At 41.6% G+C, this 20,657-nt stretch overlaps 1 protein-coding gene across 1 annotated transcript in view; it reads left to right on the top strand.

Annotated features, from left to right (window-relative positions):
- Positions 1-20,657, top strand: part of tecpr1a (tectonin beta-propeller repeat containing 1a) — an 86,581-nt gene that overhangs the window by 47,099 nt on the left and 18,825 nt on the right. The window contains exons 11-18 of the mRNA XM_078558877.1: positions 1,333-1,478; positions 2,301-2,456; positions 5,829-5,978; positions 8,566-8,723; positions 9,819-9,946; positions 10,843-10,945; positions 12,800-12,893; positions 16,434-16,513. Of these exons, the coding sequence (XP_078415003.1) occupies positions 1,333-1,478; positions 2,301-2,456; positions 5,829-5,978; positions 8,566-8,723; positions 9,819-9,946; positions 10,843-10,945; positions 12,800-12,893; positions 16,434-16,513 (1,015 nt within the window). The remainder of the gene's footprint in view (positions 1-1,332; positions 1,479-2,300; positions 2,457-5,828; positions 5,979-8,565; positions 8,724-9,818; positions 9,947-10,842; positions 10,946-12,799; positions 12,894-16,433; positions 16,514-20,657) is intronic.

Below are 20,657 nucleotides of genomic sequence, written 5' to 3'. Positions count from 1 at the left end.
GGAAGATTACTACCAGGGCATCCACTATCTCTGCAGCCATTTCCTTTAATATCCTAGGATGCAACCCAACTGGTCCAGGTGACTTATTGGCCTTTAGACCCATTAGTTTCCCTAGTACTTTTTCTCTAGTTATAGTTATTGTATTTACTTCTTTTGCCCCATGATTATTTGGTATTTTTGGTATGCTATTAGTATCTTCTACTGTGAAGACTGATGCACAGTATTCATTCAACTCCTCTGCCATTTCCTGGTTCCCCATTATTATTTCCCCAGCCTTATTCTCTAAGAGGCCTATATTGACTTTGGCCTCTCTCTTCCTTTTTATATATTTAAAGAAGCTCTTACTATCTGTTTTTAAACTACTTGCTAGTTCACCCTCAAAGTTTATTTTCTCCCTCTTGATTATTTTTTTTGGTCATCTTCTGTTGGTTTTTAAAACTTTTCCAATCCTCTGGCTTACCACTAATCTTTGCCACATTGTATGTTTGCCCTTTCACTTTGATACTATCCTTAACCTCCTTGGTTAACCATGGTTGTTTTATCCCCTTCCTACAATCCTTCTTCCTCACTGGGATATATCTTTGTTGTGAGTCATGAACTATTTTCTTAAATGTCTGCCATTGTTCATCAACCGTCTTTTCTGCTAAACTCCTTTCCCAGTCCACTCCAGCCAACCCTGCCCTCATTCCTTTGTAATTATCCTTATTTAAGTTAAGCACAGATGTTTCCAAACTAAGTTTCTCACTCTCAAACTGAATGCTAAATTCCACCATGTTATGGTCAGTTTCCTAGGGGATCTTTTGCCAGATCCAAAATAGCCTGATCCCTGGTTGGATCCACAACATATTGTTCTAGGAAACTGTCCCGAATACACTCTATGAATTCTTGCTCGTGGCTACCTCTGCCAGTTTGACTTTCCCAATCTACATGGAGATTAAAGTCAGCTAAGATTGATACACTGCCTCTTTTACATGCCCTCATTATTTCCTGATTTATCCTCTGTCCAACAGCATAGCTATTGTTAAGGGGCCTATAGACTACTCCCACCAGTGTCTTCTTCCCCTTGTTATTTTTTACCTCCATCCATATGGATTCTACATCTTCCGATCCAAGATAATTTCTTGCTATCGTACTTATTCAATCTTGTACTAACAAACAGTATTACATTTCACAGCCCCACCCTCTTGAAACAGATTTCTTTTATCATCTCCAATCAGGTTCAGATAGTAATGGCAGAATGTTTTGACCGTTTTTTCCACTATTTAATATTGAAAACAATTGCAAAAAATAGAGAGACTTGGTCCGCCATATTTTGTTTCCATGATTTTGCAGGACAGCTATTCTCTCTGCAGTCATTCTCGACGCCCATGAGCTGTGCCCAGCAGACAGTTTGGCGAAAGCAGATAGTTCATCAATTAACTGAACGGTCCAAACGGGAGCTGGAGGATTTTAAGCATTATGAGGAGGCAGTGGAGCAGGTAAGGTACTTCTAACATCGTAAAGAAAGACTTGCATTTATATAGCACCTTTCATGACGTCTTGGCACACCAAGCACTTTAGAGTCAATGAGGTACTTGTTGAAGTGCAGGCACTTTTGTAATGTAGGAAATATTGCAACCAAGCTGCACACTATAAGCTTCCACAAACAGCAATGTAATACTGACCACACAATCTGTTCTAATCATATTGGTTGAGATGTGAATATTGACCAGGACACTGTGAGAATGTCCCTTCTCTTCTTTAGAATAGTGCCATAGGATCTCCACTTGAGAGGGTAGACAGGGCTCAGTTCAATGTCTCACTCAAAAGCAGGCTCCTCTGATCATGTCGCATTCCTTAAGTACTTCCAGCCTGGATTGTCTGCTTGAGTGTCTGGAGTGGGACTTGAACCCACATCCTTCTGACTCGGAGGTGAGAGTGCTACCCACAGGACCCCAGCTGACACAAGAACAAATTGAACATTTTAATTATTGCATCATAATATCTCTCCCAGCTTTGTACTTTTATTCCTTGATTAATTTATAAAAGATGTTTCATCCGAGAATGGAACCTTAAGGTTACTCTTATAGATCAGAAGAGATTCTTGATACGGTGTATTAATTGCACTGTAATTATTGTTGCATTAAACATCATCTAAGGAGCTGAATATTTCAATGATTCACAGGTGACTTTCCAGCCTTGTGAGGTGGGTTTCTTAATTTTAACAATGGTGGCAATGTTGCCTATTATTTATACATGGAAAAACATGCTCCCAATGATTTGTAACTGTTCTCTTCTCCATTTCACTCTGTTATACCTAGTCCGTATGGATAAAGAAGGGAGCAATGCAGTGGTGGAGAGATGGAAAGCCCCAGAAATGGATAGACGTCAGGGTAGCACTGGAACAGTTTACAGGGAATGACGGGAAAAGGGATGGGATCTTTTTCATTTACTACACATTCAATGATGAGAAGAAGGTGAGTTCCGTCTGTTTCTTCTGCTGTCCTGTAATATTCAGGCTGGATACTACAGGCGATGTGATCTAGGTCTTTGTTCACTAAATGTATCTGGCTGCTTCAGGACAATTCAAGTATTCCATTAATAGTTCAATGTTGTGGAATGGAGCTAGGGATATTTGGACAGCGGTTTTGACTGTATTTAAATAAGCTAAACTGCCTCAAAATATTGAGGTAAATAATAATTGGTTATTTGAATTATTTGTGTTGTGGATGGATTCTACCTTTTATAACAATTTAAGCATTGTGTAAGTCAAATACTGTAGTGCTTCTGAGTAATTATTCTTAGTTGTAAATAAATTTGATTATTAGTATTAGCCTGATCACCACAATTTGAGTTTGCTTTACGTAGTGATTATTGAGGTGCATAGGGCAACGTACATAGTTTTCTTGTATGTCTCAGTAAAAAGATAAATGGTTATTCCTGTGACACTGACATGAAGCTATTAATGCATATAATATTATTGGAAAATATTTTTCTTTTAAAATAGAGGTTTAGTCTGTGGGTGTGTCTTAATTTGATTAAAGCCAGCTAGTCTGGGTGCTTTGATGTGTACTAATTTTGATATGTGGGAGAGATAAGAGTGCATTTGTATTTTTTGAATAGAGCATTCAAGAAGTGGGGTGAAAACTAGCACCTATCTAGCAGATACCAAGCAATATGTTTATATTACTAATAAAATTGGTACTATGAAAGGGGTTTTATTGTTAGAAGAGGCTGGTGATACAATGAGAATTTACATTCAATGGGCGGTGGTAGGTATAACTTCAGTGTTTGGGTGTGCAGGGCAGAGGCAATGTGAGATCAAAAGGCAGCTGTAAGCCTCCAACTGTCTCCACAGGAACCAAAGTGGAAAGAGCCTCGTTTTGAATTCATAAGGTGAAAATGCTTTGCCTGGTGTTTGGTTAAGTCTATGGGTTGCTGTTGCCTTAATGGAGATTAGTTTGGGAATTTGTTAAAACTATGATGGTAGTAATTTGAAGCCATGTGTGTATATATATATATATATATATAATTTTTAACCTGTGTAAATTAATAAAAGGTTTCATTTAGTTTAATGTAAAACCTCAAGAACCGGTGGTCTGATTCCTGAACTTGGAGTCACAGCTCAAATGTAACACTTAAAATTATAGGTATGACAGTTGTTTAAAGTTTCCCTCTAGGAATTTTAAATAACTCCGCTTTATCAAATGCATCGGTCATAACAGACACCGTCCTATTCACTTCACCTACAACAAAGAGCAGTTTGGTTCAAAGGAGTTGCACAACTACTTATACAAATTGTGTCTGTGCTATGTAAACTAGATGTTGGGATAGTGCCTGAGTTGGAATTGCCTATATTTGTCCTCTTATTCACACTTTTTTTCAGCATTTTCCTTCTTAACAATGCTTTGTTGCTTTCCATTCTTTGACGAAGAATGACATAACTAACTTGGAGCAACTCAGAAAGAGTTAGCAAAAAGGCAGAGAAAGACGGGCGATATAGGGAAAGATGGGCAAAAACACTGGCAGAGGAAATAAGCAGTGACAAAAAATAAAAAGAGAAAATGTTGGAAATACTCAGCAGGTCAGGCACCATTTGTGGTGAGAGAAACGGTGTTAAGGTGTCAGGTCAATTAGCTTTCAAGTAGAAGAGGATAGCTGCTGTTTTCCAGTGAAGAGATAGGAAAATCCCTCTATCACACACCTGAGATTATTCATACCCTTCCCAGTATTCTGATAAAAATAATTTAGGCTGCAGCTTTCTTACTTAACGCTTCTGATCGGAGAGTGACTGTGCAGAGCATTGCTGAGGTTAGGAACAAGAAATTTTTTTAAAAGTGGGTGGTAGGTGTGGGGGACATTTTTGAAGCAGAATCCAGTATTGGAATCTTTTTTTAATTCTTTCACAGGAGGTGGGTGTCACTGGCTAGGCCAACATTTTGTTGCCCATCCCTAATCGCCCTTGAGAAAGTGGTGCAGTTCGATGTGGCATAGGTGCACCCAGTGCTGTTAGGCAGAGAGATTCAGGTTTTTGATGCAGTGACAGTGAAGGATTGACGATATAGTTCCAAGTCAGGACGGTGTGTGACTTGAAGGGGGACTTGCAGGTGGTGGCGTTCCCATGCACCTGCTGCCCTTGTCCTTCTAGATTGTAGTAAGCTTCCAGGATGCAGTTTTTATAATGATTCTTTGTTGTCAGTAATATAGTGAGAGCAGCCTAGGATCCGAGTTACTAGCTCCTCTAACTCATGGCCATCAGCAAATAATCTGTTAGAAAAATCACTTCCACCTTGACTCTAGTTTCTCCTAGTTACTGATGTGTGCACAAGGCAGCCCAGAAAGAGCAAAATCCATCTTGGATTTGAGCTGTAAATAACATTTTCAAAGATCCGTTTTGGTGGGGATGTTTGTATATTATTTTGTTTTATAAGGTGCTTCTACCTTGAAAGACTCGCATGTTTTTGAAAATCTGACTCTATCATCAAAAGAGGTGAAAAACCTGAAGCTGAGCCATTTAGGGGTAATGTCAGGATGCACACAAAGGGTAGTGGAAATCTGGAACTCTCTCACCCTCAAAAAGCTGTTGAGGTTGGAGTCAAGTAAAAAGTAACTGAAATTCATAGCTTCTTGTTGGGTGCAAATTATTAAGGGTTCCAGAACCAAGGATGCTAGATGGAGTTAAGATAAAGATCAGTCCTGATCTAATTGAATGGCAGAATGGATTTGAGAGGTTGAATTGCCTCCTCCAGTGCCTATGTTCAAGAAAATGGCAAATAAAAGGACATAATGGAAGGCTAATTTGGAGTGCAGATGTGCTTGCCACCCCTTATCCCTTTAAAAAAAGACAGTTGTCAGTCTCAGCCATCCCACTGTTAGAAATGGATACCTGTTGCCTGGTAAAATCACGCCTTCATATCTTGCATCACCTGGCTTAGCACAGGCTGGATGGGAGAGCTTGTCCTCAGGTGACCTGGGAGACTTGAGATTAACCCTGAAGAGAAGTTACAAAATCAATTTAAAAAGACCCTCTCACCATCCCATGAGTGGTCAGTTGCAGTTGTGTGTTCTCCCTGCAGTAATGCACAGTGATGATGACCCAAATAACTGGCTCATTATTTATTGCACCAGCCTAACCCGAGATATTAGACTCTGAATTATTTAACAAACACATGTTCACAGCCATTGAGAGTACATTAAATTTAAATATAAATATCAAAGATGCATCTCTTTTTATGAGCACCACTGCTTTTTTTGTAATAATCACTCTGAGTCCTCAATGTAGATATATTTTCTAACATTTTAATATCCTTTAAGTTGTCCGACTTATTTTTTTCTTTAAAATGTTACAGTACCTTCACGTGTTTTCAAATGAAGTTACAATTTTGGTTACGATTGCTAATGAAACAAAACACTTGTTTGCTATTTATACTCCTGAGAGGACGAAACAGAGATGGCCAATCAGGCTGGCAACAGCTACAGAGCAAGAAATGTATGATTGGGTAAGTGATTAAATGAGGGATGATTCAGTCTGCTAACCATTTCCTTCAGCTCAGTGGGTTTTACCCCATGGAATGACTGCCTGTATAAACATTCTTCATTACAGTAGAATCATGCCTTCAAAGATCCCTGCTGCCTGAGTCCAGCAGCTGAAGAATAAATTGTTCTTGAAATGTGGAATGATAAAGACACTTGGGCCGAATGCCCTGTGTCTTTGATGTAAATATTTTATAATGCCTTGTAATAACTGGGATCAAAGTTATCTGTCACTGCCAGTGTGGCTGGGATCAGCCAGCTCTGTACCTTATGATGTTTTGACAGCAAGGATAATGGAGCCCAACAAGTCCTCAAAGCTAACTTGCATGACTGGAAATGTTAACAGTTTCTAAATTCTAATTCTGGTAGTTTACATACTAATCTTTATCTTTTTAAATGGATGGGAGCAATGCAAGATAAAAAGAAGAATTTATAGATTCTGTGTTAGTTCTAAAGAAAGAAAGAAGCTATTTATATAGTGTCTTTCACAACCCCAGGATGCCCAAAACTCTTCACAGCCAATGAAATAATTTTGAAGTGCAGTCACTGTTATAATGAAGGCACAGCAAACATTTTGGACACAGCAAGTTCCCACAAACAACAATGGGATAAGTGACCAGTTAATGTGTTATGATCTGATGTTACTTGCAGTATAAATGTTGGACAAGTCACCTGGGAGAACTCCCCAGCTCTTCATTGAATAGTGCCATGGAATTCATTACATCCACCTGAACGGGCAGACGTGGTTTTGGTTTAACATCTCATCCAGAAGATGGCACCTCCAACATTGCAGCATTCCCTCAGTTCTGACACCAGGAGTGTCAGCCTATATTTTGTGCAACTCAGTTCTGGCTGATACTGCCCACATCTGTGCACGTCCCAACACAGTTCACAGGATAGTGATCAGGAACAAAACCCTAGTTGATTTTTTTTCTCTTTGGCCAACGGATGTTGAATTGTAGGAACATATTGCCCTATGAAGGAGAAGTGCAGCCAACTCAACTTGAGTCAGAGATTGAAGCTGGGAAATTCCTGTTCATCATCACCAACATATTTCCTGAGCCACTGCGGTGTCTATGATGTGATTTTTAGATGTGAACCAAGGGACTTGTCTTTGGTACGATTCTTATTTGCTTTTATTTTTGAAATTTCTCTGCAGAGCAAAACCATATGGTATAAATAAGAAGCAAGTCTTTGTGCAATGGTCATGTTCAATAAAACTAGCAAACAAAGGCAGCTTTGAAACTCAGCATGTAACTTGCTTTGGCGCAGACTTGCAGGGCATGATCTTGTATCACTCTTCTCAACTGAGCTGGGGAAAGTCTAGGAGCAGATGCTTCCCTTTAGAGTGGGGCAAGTCAACCTCAGAATGAGTCTTTGCAAAGGAAAGTCTATATCTGGAAGAAATAATTTGATTTGATTCACCCCTTTCCCCAATTAATTTTTTGCTCATCCTTTCCTGAGGACACTGACTGATCTTTGACCCAAAGTGCCATGAGGTTGACAGAAAGTGTTGTTATCCTATTCAGCTATGGAAAGGCTTGGGCCAGAATCACAGGCAACCCCTGATATCCATATATGCACTGTCCCTTTCCCATGGTTCTCTAGATTGAATTGTTATTTGTTCCTTCTCTCCCCCAACACATTTTGGTGGATTGTAATGTCTGTTGCTGTCCTCTTGATATCAGCCAACCCATTGCAAATTAGGGTCCAATCTTATGATCCTCCTGCACCAACCTACATGGCACAAATGCCAGGCAAATCATTGAGAGATTGGAAAACAATTGGAATTCCACATTTTATTGTTCAATTCAGCCCAAAAATGTTTTGGGGATCCAAAGTGAACTCGCACTATTCAAACACTTCTAACCATCCTTTTCAAATTGGTAACCACTGATAAAATTATATCAGCATCTCATACAAAAAATAGTGTCTCTCCTTGTTGCATTACCTTATTCACAAAACAATGAGGTACGAAAGCAGATCTTGTTCTTGTAATTTTAAATTGTTTGAAACTTTAAAAAAGGACTATCCTGTAGTGATATAGTAACCGAACAAAGATTTTTACTTGCCTGGCGCACTAGATTAACTAGTTGTGCCTTGATTGGTATTGTCAGCCCAAACCTCTCCAAAATCTCTGCATATCATCAATTCTGGGCTCTTGCAAATCCTTGATCTTAACCGCTCCACTATTGGCAGCCATGGGCTGGCTGGGCCCTAAGCGCTGAAATTCCCTCCATGAACTCTCCACATCTCTCTCCTCCTTTAAGGTGCTCCTTAAAACCTACCTTTTTGGCACTTTTGGTCACCTGTCCTAATATTTCCTTATGTGGCTCAGGGTCAAATTTGTTTGATAACACTCCTGTGAAGTGCAGTTAAAAGCACAATGTATAGATGCATGTTGTTGTTGATGATGGTTAAGTAGAAAATGGAATGTTTTAGTCAACATCTGCAGCAGGTAAAGTTTCATCCAAACTAAATAAAATGGCTATCATTCTTGTCTTATATTTATGAGTTATAGTTTTTAATGCAGTATAATGTGTTGTGCTACAGCTTGCTGTCCTGAGTTTAGCATGCTGTGACAGCAGGGGACTCCAAGGACCCCCATCTAACCAGGCCCTTTGGTCCATCACGTGTAAAGGAGACATCTTCGTCAGTGAGCCAACCCCAAATCTGGAAGCAGCACAACATCCTACGCCAAGTGACCAATTGTAAGTCCTTTCTTTTTCAGGTTGCCCAGATCTAAACTGCAGTGCATGATCTGCATACTTCAATAATGCATTCAGCATAGCTTGTACTGAAATTCATGTGGAAAAAGGGTGCCACAAAGCTGTTGGATTGTGGGGTGGGATTTTCCAGTCCCGCCCACCATGGGATTTGTCACAGGCGGGAGGGAAAATTTGACGGAGCAGCAAAGGTCTGTTTTCTTTGGCAGGAATTTCCGGTCCCACCAAAAATTCTGCCTGTTATTAAAAAGAAACTGGTTCACCAATGTCCTTCAGAGAAGAAAACCTGTTGTCCTTACCTGGCCTTGCCTACATGTGATCCCAATCCCACACCAAAATGGATTACTTTTCATTGCCCTCTGAATTGGCCCAGCGAGACACTCAGTTGTACAAAACCACAACCAGCAGTTCAAGAAGGCAGCCCACCGTCACCACATTCTCAGGGCAGCTAGGGAAATGCAGTAAATAACTGCCTCACCAGCAATGCCCACATCTCAAGAATGAAATTTTTAAAAATTAACATTTGGTGAGGGCAGGGGTGGAGCACAAAGTGGGCGGTAATGGTCAGACATTCGTTAGGCATCCATTTGATTTCCTTTCCATATGGATAGGCTTCTATGCGCAGTGCAGATACCTGTATATAGTTTTTAATTTCAAAACTGCAGATTGGAATGTGAGAAACCATGTCATGAAATATTTGCAATTCACTATCTAAAAACTTTTCAAAACAGCTACAGTGGTTTACAAACCAGCATATGTTACATTCACATAAAAGCCATTCTCCTGTATATAAAGAGAACAACTTTAGATTCTGGTAAAATAGTTCAAGTGCATTTGTGTGTAGCTTTGTATTAAAGCAAAGCCTGGAAGGATGTGGCAGCAGATTCTCTAGTAATTTTCAACAGAAAATTGAATAAATACTTAAAAAGTAAAAATTTGCAGGGCTAGAGGGAAGGAGTGCGGGGTGGGGAGGTGGGATTAACCAGGTAGTTTCTTTTAGACAGCTGACACAGGAACGATGGGCCGAATGGCCCCCTTATGTACTGCAAGATTAAATGATTCTAAAATTGTCTTCTGTAGGTATTGGCGTCAGATTGGAGGACATCTCCGTTTGGTTGAATGCAACAGCCAAGGAATTGTATGGGGCATTGGATATGATCACACAGCCTGGGTTTACACAGGTGGATATGGAGGTGGCTTCTTTCAAGGTGATTCATTTTAATTACTTTCCTTTTATGTCATTAACTTATTTAACTTATTGTCCCCACAACTTATGGTCCACCTAGACTCCGCACCTCTATGTTGAGGTGGCCTGTCAATATGCTTCCAGGCTGCCTGCCCAAGTGTCTCCGGGGTTGTCTGCCAGGAGGTGTTAGGAACCAGAGTACACGTCTCCTCTCTCCTGTAGGCACCCTCTGCTTCGCACCTCCCCATTTAATGCTGCTCACATCAGGAAATGAGCAATGCAGAAATTCAACTTTTATTCTGGAGCTAAGGCTCATTGCATTCGTACTGTGAGCTCTTTGTTCTGCATCAGTGGGTCACTTGTGCCTTATCACGTAATCTCAAAATTTGTAATAATTGAAAGAGCTTAGGGCCTAGCCGGGTGAAGGCAGTCACGTAGCGAAGGAAATGGTGGATGCACAAAAGACCACAGTTGGAGAAAGGCAAAGTTCTCAGAGAATTGTAGGGCTGGAGGATGTTATCCCTAAACCTCTCCATCTGTCCATCTCTCTATCCTCCTTTAAGACACTCCTTAAAACCTATCTCTAATCAACTTTCAATCATCTGACCTAATGTTTCCTCCTTCCACTCAGTATCAAAATTTGTTTAACAATTGCTCCTGTGAGACACCTTGGGATATCTTACTGTGTTAAAGGTGCTCTATGAACATGTTATTGTTGTTGAATTAAGATTGACCCACTGATAGAAATTATCAGTTTATCAGTTGTGGAAATTTTACACCTTACACATGTACTGCTCTGGCTGTTACACCTTGCTATTTTGTTTCTCCAAAGTTCATTTATCCCTAGTATCTGCAAATATATAAATTATGCTTAACTAAAACGATGCTTCTTATTAATTTGTCATGTATTTTTTTCAGGACTGGCTAGCAGTACAGATAATATTTATACGCAGTCAGATGTAATGTGTGTTTACATCTATGAAAACCAACGTTGGAATCCTGTTACCGGATACAGTAGTCGGTATGAAACAAACCTAAAATGTATCAGTAGAAAACTTTGGTTCTGAATTCCTGTTAGAATGTTTACTTATTACAAGGATTTATTTAGAAACTTATCTTTATTGCCCATACTTCGAAGGTGATTTTTTGAATGAAAAAGAAAAGAAAAATCTGCTTTCATATAAGGTCTTCCCAACGTGCATTATTGTGATGTAGGAAAAGTGGCAGCCAATTTGTGCACAGCAGGTCCCACAAACAGCATTGTGATAATGACCAGTTAACTTATTTTAGTGATGATTTAGTATCAGTACTGGTCGGGACACCGGAAAGAACTTTCCTGCTCTAATCAAAATAGTGGCTGTGGCATAATATGTAGAAATGGCTAGGATTATGTTACAATGTGTGTTTTTGAACAGTAAATTACTTGGACATCACAAAATGATCAGGAAAGATTGAACAAGGTGGACTCTTTTCTCTAGTGAAAAGTAGACTACGGGCTGACTTGATAGAGGACTTCAGTATTATGAAGGAGTTTGATGGGGATTTACATAGAGAAGATGTTTCCACGTATAGGGGGAAACCTGAACTAAAAGCCATGAATATAAGATAGACAATAATAAATCCATTAAAGAATTCAGGTGAAACTTCTTTACCTAGAGTGCGGTGAGAATGTGGAACTCACTACCACAGGGAGGATTTAAGGTGAATAGCATAGACACATTTAAGAGGAAGCTACATAAACACATGAGGGAGAAAGGAATGGAAGGATATGCTGATAGGGTGAGAGGAGGCTCATGTGGACCATAAACACCTGTAACGTAATAGTCTGTTACTGTGCTGTAGATTACGGACAGAGTCTTCCCTCTTGTGGTGGAACACAAAAGTCAGGACTGTTTCCGGGTGCCAAACTCGGGCCCCGTGGGGAAACAGTCACTCATTGTAACTTTCATGGGAGCACCCTCTTGATTAGCATGGAGACAAGCTTGCATCCAATTAAGGATGACAGGGCAGGCTCTCGAAGCTGGATAACCAACCAGAGGCCTTCCAGCTTGCAAGGAACAGAAGGCTTCAAGATGGAGGTGCCTTCTATCCAACTCTTTAAATTTAAATTTAAAAATTGCTTTTGCAACCAGGCCACCACTGTTGAGAGTTGGGGGTGGGGGTGGTGCAGGGAAATGGGGATGGGGGGAACATGTGTACAAGCCTGGATGTGGCAGTAGCCAGGAAGGCCTCTAGGCTTGGCTGGAGCGCTGGCACAATCCTCCCCCAGTCTGCCACCAGGAGCCCGCCACCAGGCACCTGAAGTGGCCCTGCTGCCTGCTGGAACCTGGAGACTGACTATAAAATTCCAGTCAGCCTCCTTTAATTGGCCTTAAGTGGCTTTTAATGAGCTGAATTGGCTACCCGCCTAGCCGTTCCCTGATCCCCCTCTGCAAAAAGGGCCCTGAGGCAGGATGGAGCCAAGGAACCGGCATGCCAACCAGTGGGACAATTCTTAGCTCCCACCTGTCTCAGATCCTAGAACTGGCAAGGTCCAAAAATCCAGCTCTATGGCCAGGATTTTCCAGCCCCTCCCAGTGGCAAGATCTTCTGGTCTTGCCAATGTGAAAAGAGATTTCAATGGCTCGCCTGCACCGCCACAGGGGAACCCGCCGTAGTGTGGAGGGGGTGGTGGTGGTGGTGGTGGTGGTGGTGGTGGTGGTGGCGGCGGCGGTGGCGGCGGCGGCGGCGGCGGTGGCGGTGTGCTGGAACGTTCCGGCCTACATATCATCCAGGTGATGGATAACAAAACAGCTGTGAGATGTTGCTGTGAATAAGGTGCTATGACAGAAGGGCGTGCTGTACTAACAGCTATGCTAAAGTTTCTCTTTTACAGGGGACTGCCAACTGACAGATACATGTGGAGCGATGCATCAGGTCTGCAAGAATGTACCAAGGCGCACACCAAACCTCCTTCACAATGCACTTGGGTATGCACAACCATCCTAATACCTTAATACCCATTAAAAGCTGTTGTTGTTACTTTAAATCTTCTTTAGAGGGAGAAAAATATAAATACTAGCATTTATGTAGCTTCTTTCATGAGCTTAGGACATCCCAAGGCACTTTACAGCCAATGAAGAACTTGTAGTCACTGCTGTAATGTAGGAAACATGGTTGAGTGATGAATACTGGTCAGGCCACTGGGGATAACTCCCCTGCTCTTCTTTGAAGGAGTGGCTATGGGATCTTTACGTCTAGCTGAGAGGGTCAATTCTTCTATACTTCTCTCTCATTCTTTCCACACGTTCAATCCATGTTTGTCAGACGCATATTTTTGCGATCTAAATGAAGGGCTGTTAACACTTTCATTTACAATAACTATATTTATTTTTGTTTATTTCCAGGATTGCAGGGTTAACACTGATGTCTTTTCCCCTGCTGGCAAGCTTTAAATCATTGTGTGTTTTTAAACAATGGGTAAAAGCCACAGTGCTAACACTATTGTCTTTTGCACCAGTTTCCTTGCAAGCTCTCGCTCTCCTTTGGACACACAGGGATTTGCTCCTCTAGATGGACACAGGGACTTTGATACCTTGTCTAACTAGATAGCCTTCATGTGTCAACCTGGAACTCTTTCCAAACCTCTCAACTTTTCTACCTTGCTGCCCATTTTTATTGATGTAGGATCCTTTGATACCAAGCTGAGAGTTTACCTTAACTGTAGGAAGGTCACAGCCAAGTCCAAAAGAGAAAATTCATGTTTTTTGGGCACATAACTGATCATCAGAACTGAAGACTGGAAGATAAACAAATATTTTAATAAAACAGAGAGAAAAGGGCTGGAGGCAGAGTGGTGGTGAAGGGAAAGAGAATTAAATGCCACTCATGGAGTGAGGGTAAATGGGTGGACTGACCTGCAGATTCACAGATTCTCAACCGAGTTTGCCAAGGAGCAAATCAGAATCCCTGACTTTGTATTTTTCTTCCTTCACTTCCACAACCCTTTCCCGAGCTGAGAGAAGTTGGAAATCTTGACTGCTGATCCTCACTCACATCCACTGAGCCAGCTGTCTCAGTCACATCAACCAGTGGTACAGGTCCTCTTGTCCTGTCAAGAGGGCAGCAGTCAGTAGCCCTGTTCCCTCTTGCATCAATTTGCATAAAATCTTTTATATGATATGTAAATAAAGCACAGGTTTTAAATCTTGCTAATGATGTATGATTAAAATAATTTATCCTATTCAATATAAAGCCAAGTAGTGTGAAACATTGGCTTTGCAAAAAAGGCACATTCTGTGCAGACTAATGAGACAGAGCTTCAACTTGTGCCTTGGCCATGATACAAGTAAAGGTAAAAGCAAAATACTGTGGATGTTGGAAATCTGAAACAAAAACAAAAATTGCTGGAAAGACTCAGCAGGTCTGACAACATCTGTGGAGAGAAAGACAGAGTTAACGTTTCGAGTTCGTATGACTCTTCTTCAGAACTAATGAGAAGTAGAAATGTGGTGAAATATATACTGTTTAAGGGGGGTGGGACAGGTGAAGCTGGATGGAAGGCCAGTGATAGGTGGAGGCAAAGGAGAGATTGCAAAAGATGCCATAAACAGAAGGCCGAAGGAGTGTTGATGGTGGTGATACTGGCTTAAGGAGGTGCTAAGGGTGACATTAAGAGTAGAAAGCAGGATGAGCAAGTGACAGATGGCCCTAGTTGGGCAGGGGGAGGGGATGGTGTGGGAAAAAAAGATCAAAATAGGTTAAAAGGTGGGGATAAAACAATGAATGGAAATAAATTTTTAAAATAATAATAGAAATAGGTGGGGAAAAAATATATATATAAATATTTAAAAATACATATTGGTAAAGGGGATCAAAAAGGGGTGAGGCTGGAGGAGAGGGTTCATGATCTGAAGTTGTTGAACTCAATGTTAAATCCAGAAGGATGTAAAGTGCCTAACCGGAAGCTGAGGTGCTGTTCCTCCAGTTTGCGTTGAGCTTCACTGGAACATTGCAGCAGGCCAAAGACGGACATGTGGGCATGAGAGCAGAAGGCGCAACACCTGCCCCTTTACTTCCCCCCTCCTCACCGTCCAAGGGCCAAAACAATCCTTTCAAGTGAAGCAGCATTTCACTTGCACTTCCCTCAATTTGGTCTACTGCATTCGCTGCTCCCAACGCGGTTTCCTCTACATTGGAGAGACCAAACACAGACTGGGTGACCACTTTGCGGAAAACTTTCGGTCTGTCTGCAAGCATTACCCAGACCTCCCTGTCGATTGCCATTTCAACACACCACCCTGCTCTCATGCCCACATGTCTGTCCTTGGCCTGCTACAATGTTCCAGTGAAGCTCAACGCAAACTGGAGGAACAGCACCTCAGCTTCTGATTAGGCACTTTACATCCTTCCGGACTTAACATTGAGTTCAACAACTTCAGATCATGAACTCTCTCCTCCATCCTCACCCCTTTTTGATCCCCTTTTTCAATATTTAGTTTTTAATTTTTATATATATTTTTTCCCACCTATTTCTATTATTTTTAAAATGTATTTCCATTCATTGTTTTATCCCCACCTTTTAGCCTATTTCAATCTTTTTTCCCACACTGTCCCCTCCCCCCACCCCAACTCCACTAGGGTCATCTGTCACTTGCTCATCCTGCTTTCTACTCTTAATTTCATCATTAGCACCTCCTTTAGCCAGAATCACCACCACCAACACTCCTTCGACCTTTTGTCTATGACGTATTTTGCAATCTCTCCTTTGCCTCCACCTATCACTGGCCTCCTATCCAGCTTCACCTGTCTCACCCCTCTTAAACAGTATATATTTCACCACATTTCCACTTCTCTTTAGTTCTGAAGAAGTCATATGGACTTGAAACATTAACTCTGTCATTCTCCCCACAGATGCTGTCAGACCTGCTGAGTTTTTCCGGCAATTTTTGTTATTGATACAAGTAAAGATGCTCTGTAAAGATTTTGCCTGCAATCATCTCCCTAACTCTGTAACCTTTTGCACATCTCCAATTTCCTTCGCTCCACCACTGGCACTCGTGTCTTCAGCTGTCTGGGCTCTAAGCTCTGGAATTCCCTCCATTAAGCTCTCTCTACCTCACTTGCCTTTTTTAAAATGCTCCTTCAAGCATACCTCTTTGACCAAGCATTTGGTCACCTGTCGTAAAATCTCTTTACATGGCTCAGTGTCAAATTTTGTTCAATAAAGCTCCTGTGCTCCTTACTACCTTAGAGTCTCTACATAAGTGCAAGTTATTGATGGTAATACAGTGGAAGTTGATAATTAATTCTGTAATTCCTGGCAGATGACCGATGGTGGCAGCAGAGAGCAGCACAGTGAAAGGTTAATATGGTGAAACTTCCCATGCTGTAAGATTCAAAGTTTGAACCAATCATCTTCATATCTATGCTGAAAGATTAAATCTCATCCATCAAGAGTAGCCCCAAACACACAGGCACTGTCTAGCTAACCTATTTCTTTCTTTGAAGCCATGTTTCTTCACTGGCAGGTTTCTGATTGGTATATTGATTTCAGTGCCCCAGGAGGGACTGATCGGGAAGGATGGCAATATGCAGCTGACTTCCCTGCGTAAGTACTCAAATGTACCAATGATTAGAATTAAACTTTATATGTGGTGTTGGTGATTTTTTAGCTTGCACAGTGCTAACTGTTGTAGTACAGTGAGGAGAGACACCTGTCTGAATTTAACTCTTTATTGCTTATACTTGGTAGATTTATAGCCCCAAATAAATATATTCAAATTTAGACTGAGCTACCATGCCATCTATCACAGAAATGATTCACATAAGAGAACCACTCTACCCCACTTTAAACCTCCAAGCAGTGACCTAACATCAGGTACACTGTGTACAGTTCTGAACATCAGATGTACATAGTGACCTTGTGAATCTGCGTTGCACTCCTTCCCAGAAAGTTACCAGGACTTCAAGGTTTAAATTGTGAAAAGAGATTGAATAAATTATGTTTATATTCCCTGGACTATAAAAGATTAAGGTGTGATTTGATTGAAGTTTATAGGATTGAGAAAGTAATTGCTAAAGTAGATAGAGAGAAATTTTTCCCACTTGTGAGAGAATGTAGGATAAGTGGACATAACCTTAGAGTCAGAGCCAGTCCAATTAGGAGAGCTAAAAGCATTAGATACCAGCTCAATTAATCATTTTAAATCTGAGATCAATAGATTTTTTGCTAGCCAAGGGTGTTAAGGGATATGAAACCAGGGCGGATGGATAAAGTTGGCATTCAGATCAGCCATGATCTCATTGAATGGCAGAAGAGGCTCAAGATTCATAACATTCCAGTCTTGTGCATGAGTAGGTGCATTAACAGAACTCAGTCATCAGATCATCATGCATTGTCAAAGGAAATTTACACTGTATCTCGGCTGCGCTTTGCATTACCTCACATTGCTTGATGCTGAGTCATAGAGGCCTACAGCACAGAAAAAGGCCCTTCGGCCCATCAAGCCTGCACCAATCAAACAAGTACCTAACTATTCTAATCCCATTTTCCAGCACTAGGCCCATAGCCTTGTATGCCATGGCATCACAAGTGCACATCCAAATACTTCTTAAATGTTATGAGGTTTCTGCCTGTACCACCCTTTCAGGTAGTGAGTTCCAGATTCCCACCACCCTCTGGGTGAAAAAATTCTTCCTCATATCCCCTCTAAACCTCCTGCCCCTTACCTTAAATCTATGCCCCCTGGTTATTGATACCTCCACCAACGGGCAAAGTTCCTTCCTGTCTACCCTACCTATGCCCCTCATAATCTTATACACCTCAATCATGTCCCCCCTCAATTTCCTCTGCTCCAGGGAAAATAACCCCAGTCTATCTAATCTCTCCTGAACTAAAACTCTTCAGCCCAGGCAACATCCTGGTAAATCTCCTCTGCACACTCTCTAGTGCAATCACATCTTTCCTATAATGTGGATTCCAGAACTGCATGCAGTACTCTAGCTGTGGCCTAACCAGTGTTTTATACAGTTCCAGTATAAACTCCCTGCTCTTATATTCTATGCCTTGGCTAATAAAGGCAAGTATCCCATATGCCTTCTTAACCACCTTATCTACCTGTCCCACTACCTTAAGGGACCGGTGGACATGTATACCAAGGTCCCTCTGATCCTCGGTACTTCCAAGGGTCCTACCATTCATCGTGTATTCCCATGCCTTGTTTGTCCTGCCCCAGTGCATCACCTCACACTTATCCGGATTAAATTCTATTTGCCACTGATCAGCCCATCTGACCAGCCAGTCTATATCCTCCTGTAATCTAAGGCTATCCTCCTCACTATTTACCACCCCACCAATTTACGTGTCATCCGCGAACTTACTGATCAACCCTCCTACATTCAAGTCTAAATCGTTTATATATACCACAAGCAGCAAGGGACCCAACACCGCACCCTGTGGAACCCCACTGGACACAGGCATCCGATCACAAAAACACCCCTCGACCATCACCCTCTGCTTCCTGCCACTCAGCCAATTCTGGATCCAATTTGCCAAATTGCCTTGGTTCCCATGGGCTCTTACCTTTGTTATCAATCTTCCATGCGGGACCTTATCAAAAGCCTTGCTGAAGTCCAAGGAGACTATGTCAAATGCATTGCCCTCATCTACACACCTGGTCAGCTCTTCGAAAAATTCAATTAAATTGGTCGGACATGACCTCCCTTTAACAAAATCATGCTGACTGTCCTTGATTAATCCCTGCCTCTCCAAGTGTAGATTAATTCTGTCCCTCAGAATTGCTTCCAATAGTTTCCCCACCATTGAGGTTAGACTGACTGGCCTGTAGTTCCCTGGTTTATCCCTTCCTCCCTTCTTGAATAACAGTACCACATTTTCTGTTATCCAGTCCCCTGGCACCTCTCCTGTGGCCAGAGAGGTATTGAAAATTGTTGCCAGCGCCCCTGCTATCTCCTCCCTTGCCTCACAACAGCCTGGGATAAATTTCATCTGGGCCTGGAGATTTATCTACTTTTAAGCTTGCCAGACCACTTAGAACCTCCTCCCTTTCTACGCTAATTTCTTTAATTATATCACAGTCCTTCTGTCTGATTTCCATACCCACGTCATCCCTCTCACTTGTGAACACTGACACAAAGTATTTATTTAGAACCCTACCTACGTCTTCCGGCTCCACACACACATTACCACTATGGTCCTTAATGGGCCCCACTCTTTCCCTAGTTATCCTCTCACTCTTAATGTACTTGTAAAATAACTTTGGATTTTCCTTTATTTTACCTGCCAGTGTTTTCTCATGCCCCCTTTTGCTCTCCTAATTTCCTTTTTAAGTTCCCCCCCTACACATTCTATACTCCTCCAGGGCCTCTGCTGTTTTGAGCCCTTGGTATCTGCCATAAGCCTCCCCTTTTCTCTTTATCCAATCCTGTATATCCCTCAACATTCAGGGTTCCCTGGATTTGTTGGTCCCACCCTTTGTCTTTACTGGAATATGTTGGCTCTGTGCTCTCCCTATTTCCTTCTTGAATGAGTCCCACTGTTCTGATGTAGATTTACCTAAAAGTAGCTACTCGCAGTCCACTCTGGTCAAATTATATCTGATCTTATTAAAATCGACCTTCCCCCAATTTAGAACCCTGATTTCTGGCCCATCTTTGTCCTTTTCTATAACAGTCTTGAACCTAACGGAGTTATGATCACTATCTGCAAAATGCTCCCCCACTGATACCTCTACCACTTGCCCGGCTTCATTCCCTAAAGTTAAGTCCAGGACTGCCCCCTCTCTTGTAGGAACTTCTACATACTGGCTTGAAAAGCTCTCCTGGATGCATTTTAAGAATTCTGCTCCTTCTAAACCTATCACACTACGACTAACCCAGTTAATGTTGGGGAAGTTGAAATCCCCCACTATTACTACCCTATTATTTTTACACTTCTCTGAAATTTGCCTACATATTTGCTCTTCTATTTCTCTCTGACTGTTTGAGGGCCTATTGTACACTCCCAGCAATGCGATTACTCACATGAGAAGAAGGGGAGATATGTTATTCGTCGGCAATGACGTGCCTCACTTGATGGAGCTTGCACGATGCAGTAAGGAGTGCACTTTCAAATAGTCTTTTGTGCTGATATTCTCATTTAAAGCTAAAGTAGCATTTTTAAGTTTTTTATGTTTGAAAATTACTGCTGTGTATAGTTTTTTATTCTTTCGCGGGATATGGGTATGACTGGCTAGGCCAGCATTTATTGCCCATCCCTAATTGCCCTTGAGAAGGTGCTGGTGAGTCACCTTTTTGAACCGCTGCAGTCCATGTGGGACCGAGACCGGATGAGATGCATCCAAGAATATTGAAAGGAAGTGAGAGTGGAAATTGCAGAGGCACTGGCAATAATCCTTCAATGTTCCCTGGATTCGGGGGATGTGCTGGAGGACCTGAGAATTGCAAACATTATGCCCCTTGTTCAAGAAAGGTTATAAAGATCTGCCCTGCAATTGCAGACCAGTCAGTTTAACTTCGGTGGTGGAGAAACTTCTAGAAACAATTATTCAGGATAGAATTAATAGTCACATGGAAAAATGTGGATTGATTTGGAAGAGTCATAATGGATTTGTTAAAGGAAGATCATGTCTAACTAACTTGCTGGAGTCTTTTGAAAAGGTAACAGACGGCTGATGAAGACAAGGCCGTTGATGTGGTGTATATGGACTTCCAAAAGGTGTTCGATACAGTGC

This window comes from Cetorhinus maximus, chromosome 15, assembly GCF_964194155.1.
Source record: "Cetorhinus maximus chromosome 15, sCetMax3.hap1.1, whole genome shotgun sequence".
In the NCBI taxonomy this organism is placed as follows: domain Eukaryota; kingdom Metazoa; phylum Chordata; class Chondrichthyes; order Lamniformes; family Cetorhinidae; genus Cetorhinus; species Cetorhinus maximus.
This window is presented reverse-complemented; position numbering and strand designations above follow the sequence as displayed.